The sequence below is a fragment of the Propithecus coquereli genome, unplaced genomic scaffold (genome assembly GCF_000956105.1).
Source record: "Propithecus coquereli isolate 6110/MARCELLA unplaced genomic scaffold, Pcoq_1.0 Scaffold100, whole genome shotgun sequence".
NCBI classification, from domain to species: Eukaryota; Metazoa; Chordata; class Mammalia; order Primates; family Indriidae; genus Propithecus; species Propithecus coquereli.
The window spans coordinates 3,032,814-3,039,591 of record NW_012133859.1 but is presented as its reverse complement, the minus strand read 5'-3'; the positions used below and the strand labels follow the sequence as shown (position 1 = coordinate 3,039,591).

Here is a 6,778-nt window from a genome sequence, read left to right as displayed (position 1 = left end):
TCTGCTCTTCTCCAATTGCTCTGGCAGTTCTGAAGCCAGGTGTCTCACTTCAGACACCTCTATGCCTTAGCTGTTCAAAGCAATGTCCAAGGCTCTGAGTGGCTGCACGATAGTGCTAACAAGGACTTCTCTCCCTCCTGGCAGCCTGCCCAGAGAACTCTTAAGAAACTCAGGTCCTGGGAATAATGAGGTTCAATAGCCACATGCTAACAAGTCAAAGAATTTCAGGAAAGAGTGAAGCATACAATTCAACCCTGGAAAACAAAGACGCAGCTTGTCAGAGGCTGGTCACACTGCTCCAGTGGGCTCCGTGGTTTTGTGAAAGGTGGTTAGGCCCTTTGAGCTTTGAAATCTCCTTCTGTTTCGAGTTTCTGTCTTTAGGCTGACTGTAATCCTGCTTTTACCAAATTTCTATGTCTATGGTGGTAGCTGGCTATCTGTGATGCCTATGAAGGCACTTCATTTTTCAAGATCATATGATAACCTTTGTTCCTAAACTCTTGGTTTCAGTTTCTTTCTTTCTTTTTTTCCTCTGCTGCACTCCAGAAAAGATACTATATTTGGTTCAGGAAAATATATACCTTGTTTTTGAAACTGAATTCCAAATTTAATGAAATATTAATTTAGTTCAGTTTTGGTAAAGAGACTATTTTGATATGCTTGTTTTATATAATTTTATTAATGGATCAATAATATTTAATCTTAGATTTAGCCCTAAATCTTACAGATCTTCTAACTTTGGGTTGAAAAGAAAATAAATTGGTTCATGGGTCGGTAGATAATATTTATGGTTAGTCCATGTGTTCATACACTATTGACATGGAGAGAACCTTAGAAATCATCCAATTTAATCTTCATTTTTTAAAGATGAGCATCGTAGCCTCAGCAAGATTACATGACTTGTATACCCAGGCTGGAGATAAGTTGTTGGACTCCTGATCTGGGCTTCAATTATAGGAGGGGAGGTAAGAAATGACTATGATGTATCATAGAATTGATGAATCAATCACACAGGGATTCACAGATGTGACAGCATGAAGTAAACATTCAGACATTGGGAAGTCAGAAGTCTTGGAAGCCTTGGAAGATACCATTTTGCTATTTCTAAGGGGATCCTTGAAAGAGAGAAACAATTTGGATACATAGATATGGAGTATAAAACAATTTGGATACATAGATATGGAGTATAAAACAATTTGGATACATAGACATGGAGCCCAGGTAGTAAGATAATAGTAAGACAAATTTGATAACAAAGAAAGCAACGGGGGAGTCCGTAGGGGTGTGAGGAGCACCCACAGGCTGGAACTTAGAGTGTCCGAAAGGATTTAATGGAAACTAACATAAGAATGGTCTGTTGGAATCAGGTAATGGGGATCTGACTTGACATCTAGGGTAAGGTGCATGAATACTATTCAACAGGGAATAGACAGCATAGAGTGAACAAATCTGTGGGGTTCCTTCAGTTTATTCAGATTTCATTCAGCTTTTGCAAATATGCTCTTCATTACCACTTCCTCTCATTATTTGGGTAATATTTCTACCTTTTCTGGGATGTAAAAGGCAATGAAGAACAACTACTAACTTCCAAGCATGTTAATAACAATGGCAATGCAACAATGATGACAACATTAGCTGTGATTTTTTAAGTGCCAACGACACGGTTCTCACAGAGCATATAAGTAAGGACTTAACTCATTTAATCCTCCCAGCTGATTAGGACATTTCACCTACTGCACTACAGCTTCCTAAATGCTTGCTTAGCATATGAGAACTTTCAACTTTTAAGAGGTCAAGTTGACCATCTAGGGCTTTAACACTCCTCTGTTGACTTAATTATAATGCCAAAAAGTGCAAAGATAAAATATGCCTCATTTCTGCCCTTATAAATCTCATAATTAGTTGAGAGAAATTGAATCTGGAAATATACAAGTGCCCAATTGCAAGCCTCGGAGATGTTCTACCTGCTTGTACTCGAAAGGCAGACACCCAGAAGGAAACCCTTGGCTCACTGGGAGTGAGGCAGGGCAGGCTATATTCAGGGGACACTTGACTGGAGCTTATGTGATGAGAAGTCTGTTTAAGAGGGTTCTTGGGGAGTGGCAAAGGGCAGAGGCGGAGGAGGGAGTAGTATGCAAGACTGAGAGGTACCCACACATCCCTATATGCACAGACAGGATGTGTTTGGGGACATGCAGATGGTTCTGCAGAAGGGAACATCAGATGTAAACAAGAAAATGGTGAGATTTGGGCCTGGTAAGGGCCTTGTATGCTCTGTTGAGGAACTTGAAGTTTTCCAGTAGGTCATTGGAACTGGAGATTTTATGTAGGAAACTGAATGGTTAGACTTGTACTTTGAAAAGATTCCTCCAGAGGTTGGTTGTGTATGGTGTGGGTTGAGGAGATGGAGATAGGTATAAAGAGAAAGGTTAGTGAAGTGTGCATCCCGGCAGGCAGGGAGAGAGAGGATATAGAATCAAGGTGCTGGGTAAGTAGAGTCACCTGCACAGGATGCTACTGGTTGGACATCGAAGATTAGGGCAAAGAATAGGGATGACTTCAGGTCTCCAGTTAGGGAGGACCCTTCTGAAGCAATTTATTTTTAATAATTGAAATATTTTATATTTTTAAAATTGGTTGTTTTCAATATATTCCACCGATGTTTCAAGAACTCTTAATAAAAGGTAATACGTGATAATGATAAACACTACAGTTAGTTGGAGTAATTTTCAATGACTTGAAAAGATAACTTTCAAGATGGGCATTTTCTGCATTGATAGGGATGGGATAGGTAGTTTCATATCTTCTGGGATAATTAAGCTCTAGACCAGGGATGAGTCTTCCAAAGTCAAGTTTACTGCCATTGAGAATGTAGTCACTATCAGAGCCCAGCTGTAAAAGGCAAAGAGACCCAGGCACAGTGAAATCAACTTTGGCAGCCCTTTGGCCTTTCTCTGTATCAACATAACAATTTCCAGATTCCCTTGGAACTGGAAGGCATCCTTAGCAGGTGCTGATGACGAATCCATCCTTATGGCCTGTTGAGTCTTTCAGTTCTATCTAGTAATACCTGAAAATTTCTCCCGTATCTCAGATTCTGTGTTCTTAATTTGGTGAGCTACGGATTCCCCTTGTTTTAGTCTCTGTGGACACAGAGCACTGGGGTCATTGGGAGACAGGCGAGAAAGCTATACAAATATATTTGACCCTGCAAGTTAGGTTGATACAGAAGACAGATATCAAGCTTAATAATGGTTAGTCAAGGGGTCAAGCAGGATTACTCAGGCTAGAAGCACAAGAATTTCCATTCCCAAGTAGCCAAAGTGGTTTCTGCCTTTCTAATTTCCAAAAGACTCAAAAAGAGAGGATACACTTCCTTGCGATCTGTATTAGGGTCATGGGAAGCCCCGTTAACAAAGATGGGCATTCCAAAAGTGAATCGTTTTCTAATCTGAGAAAATAAAATGAGGTGTTTATAAAATGCTTAGATTCTGAGAACGTTAAAGAATCCAGTCCTTTGCCTTTTTTTTCTTTTAACTGAAGAGGAAAGACATCCAGAAAAAGCTGTGAATTGTCCCAAATCACGAAGTTTTGAAACTTGTCCACCACATCACAATGCTTTCTCTTTCCAGAATTCCTTAGAGGAAAAATGTTAAGAAAATCTCCTCATTTCCTGCTTCTTTGTGCCAGCGGCTACTCATGACTAACTGAACATATGGTTACTACGGTTTTGTCCCGCAGCCAGCTGAAGTAGAGGAGCAGGGAGTTGCTTTCCAGCAAGGGAAAGAATCTGCACGAAATAATGGGCTGTCATCTGAAATATTTTCAGATGTCGGCTTTTTAAAGAGAGCAAGCTGAGAGAGCCGGCTTTCCCTCAGATTTTGTTGTAGGGCATCATTCGCCTCAGATGCTTGTAAATCCCAAATTCTGTACATTCGCCCGCCACGGTGGTTTTCACTTCTTGACCCCTCCCCAACGATCCCTGAGGTCGCGGCTCACACTGCTCATTTCTTTGAGTCCCTGATGCATCTTACACATTTCAGCCTCTCGAATGTTCATCTTTGGGCTGGGCAGCGGATGAGATAAAGAAAGGCTGTTAGTCTGGCCGGATCCACGTCTGGCGCCAAAGTGTGAGTCTGGGCTTTAATTCTTCCTGCCTGAGAGAGGTTTTCAGCAAAGCAGCCATGCTGGGGTTTCCTTCGATTTTAAAAGGACTAAAGGTTCGATTCAATGGACCTTGCCCTTGCACTGTGTAATTGAGAATTTTGCTTAAGGAAAGATATTAAATTACCCCAGAGGTGAGGAGAGGGGGTGAAATCTCAGGACACACTTTTCTACGGTGGATTTCCCCTGGTATCTAGAAAATGGCAAGTGACCGTGAGCGCAGCCCACAGCTGAATGTTTTATCACCCACGGGGGACACGGTCAGGCCAACAGCATAAAAACACACAAGGTCATTGTTACACCTCAGACATGAGGCTCTAGGGACCAGTAACAAGTGGACACAAGGATAATTTCTAAACTAACTGTGCCTTTGGGCTCCCATTTATCTACAATTAGATATTTGGTTTCCTTTCCCTGTGGTTGTTCTGAGATAACTGTGAGAGTTATGGAGAGTAAAGACTAACCTGAACTGCCAAGCAAGAGGTGCTAGAACTCCCCTAAGAAGTGGACATTATTTGATGACAGGGATACTTGTGGGCTCCGGGGTCATGATTACACGGAGACAGTTTCTCTGGAGAGCCAGCCTCCCCACCACCCGCCTCCCATCTCCAAAGATCTGCAAGAAGAGGACCCCCTGGTGGTGGCGATGGATGGTGGCTTCAGGATGGTGCATGGGAAGGCCCACAGCTGGGAGGTCAGTTTCCACTTACCTGACACGTCCAGGTGCTCCAGGTTGGGGCAGAGGGACACCACGTCAAACACGGCCTCGTTGGAGATATTGTAACAGCCTGAGACCTCCAGACGCCTCAGCTCGGGGCAGCACTGGGCGATGGTGTAAAGCCCTCGGTCTGTGAGCCGCCGGCAGCCACTGACAGTGACGGTTTCCAGCATGAGACAGACGTTGGGGGTGTCCTGGCAGAGTCTGCGGGTTAGCACCTTGAGGGCGCGGTCCACGTTGATGGTCTCGCCCGTCAGGCGAATAGTCCTCCAGAGGCGCGGGTCCCAGGCCAGGTTGTACCAGCGGCGGCACACGCGCGCGCAGCGGCACAGCTGGTTGGTGGGCAGGAAGGAGAAGATCTGCACCATGGACTGGTCCGGGAGCCGGTCTATGCTGGCCTGCTCCTTCTGGGGTCTGGAGGCGAGCCGGATGAGTGGGTGCGTGAGGCGGGTTGGGGGTGGGGAGTGGACCATGGCCACCGTCTCCCCGGTGATGGACGACGAGGAGGTGGACGAGCCCCTTCCATTCTGAAATCCTGGCAGATTCGGTGGACATATCAGGGCTGGGCTGGGCGTGCTCAGTGTGCGCATGCTCAGGTCGGAGTCTGGCAAAGGACAGAGAACAAAGGGTTAAGGATGATGGCCTCAGCAGAGCCCTGGGAAGGGAGGGACTCGGAGAACACATTCACGGGGCAACACTCTCGTTCCACTGATATCCTTCCTAGCAGACCTGCGAGGCCATCCCCAGAGGCAGAAGCACATGCAAGTGTCACCCAGTCCAGGGAGCGGCTCATCCCCCAAGGTCTACACCAGGGGTGGACAAACTGCAATGGAAAGGGCCGCATATTAAATATTTGAGTCTCTGCAGGCCACGTGGGCTCTGTCTCCTTTGCAATGACTCAACCCTGCCATTGTAGTGCAAAAGCTGCCATGAACAATAGGCAAACAAATGGGTGTGGCTGTTTCAACAAAACTTGTTTTATAAAAGCAGACCAGCTGGACACGTCCCTGTCCAGACCAGGGGACAATCCCACTGGGCTATGGTTTGCTGACATCCAGTCTGCATTAATGGTGATCATCTAAAGGGCACAACTTCAAAGTTTCATTGTTTCTATTCTGGGGAGAAACCTCATATATTAGATACAGAAACTTATTTGCTTTCCTAATTATATTTTGGCTAGGTGATGATTCTGTTGCATTTACAAATGAGAAGAGTGAGTTTCAGAAGAGGGCAAGACTAGTGAATGGGTGTCGAGAACATCTGGTGTCTTGCCTTCGCCTCCCCCAGAATCCACCTGCTCGTCTTTTGGTGACAGTACTCCAGACGGGGGGAGCCTCCCCTCTCCCTCTGCCACATCAGGCATCTCAGATGATACCTCCAGTCCATGATTAACTTTGAAAATATTTATTTTTCTTTCTTATTAAAAACCTCCCCTTTGCATTTGAATAATATGAGTTGTATTCTGTTTCTTGGAACAAGAAAGATCACTTGATAAGGACATAAGTAGTTTTTACATTTATGAGGGATTTAGCCAGGTATGGTGGCTCATGCCTGTAATCCTAGCACTCTGTGAGGCTGAGGCAGGAGGATCGCTTGAGGTCAGGAGTTCGAGACGAGCCTGAGCAAGAGTGAAACCCCATCTCTACAAAAAAATAGAATAAAAATTAGCGGAGTAACTAAAAATAGAAAAAATTAGCCATGTGTGGTGGCATGTGCCTGTAGTTCCAGCTACTTGGGAGGCTGAGGCAGCAGGATTGCTCGAGCCCAAGAGTTTGAGGTTGCTGTGAGCTAGGCTGACACCATGGCACTCTAGCCTGGGCAACAGAGCAAGACTCTGTCTCAAGAAAAAAAAAAAAAATGAGGGATTAAGAATTCGTTAGAACACCACTTCAAGAT

The 6,778-nt window shown here is 44.8% G+C and overlaps 1 protein-coding gene across 2 annotated transcripts in view; it reads right to left on the bottom strand.

The window, feature by feature from the left end:
• The window catches only part of FBXL7 (F-box and leucine-rich repeat protein 7), a 446,911-nt gene that overhangs the window by 3,128 nt on the left and 437,005 nt on the right, over positions 1 to 6,778 (bottom strand). For both annotated transcript variants that reach the window (XM_012642693.1, XM_012642698.1), the window contains exon 3: positions 4,875 to 5,486. In XM_012642693.1, coding sequence (XP_012498147.1) covers positions 4,875 to 5,486 — 612 coding nt within the window. The remainder of the gene's footprint in view (positions 1 to 4,874; positions 5,487 to 6,778) is intronic.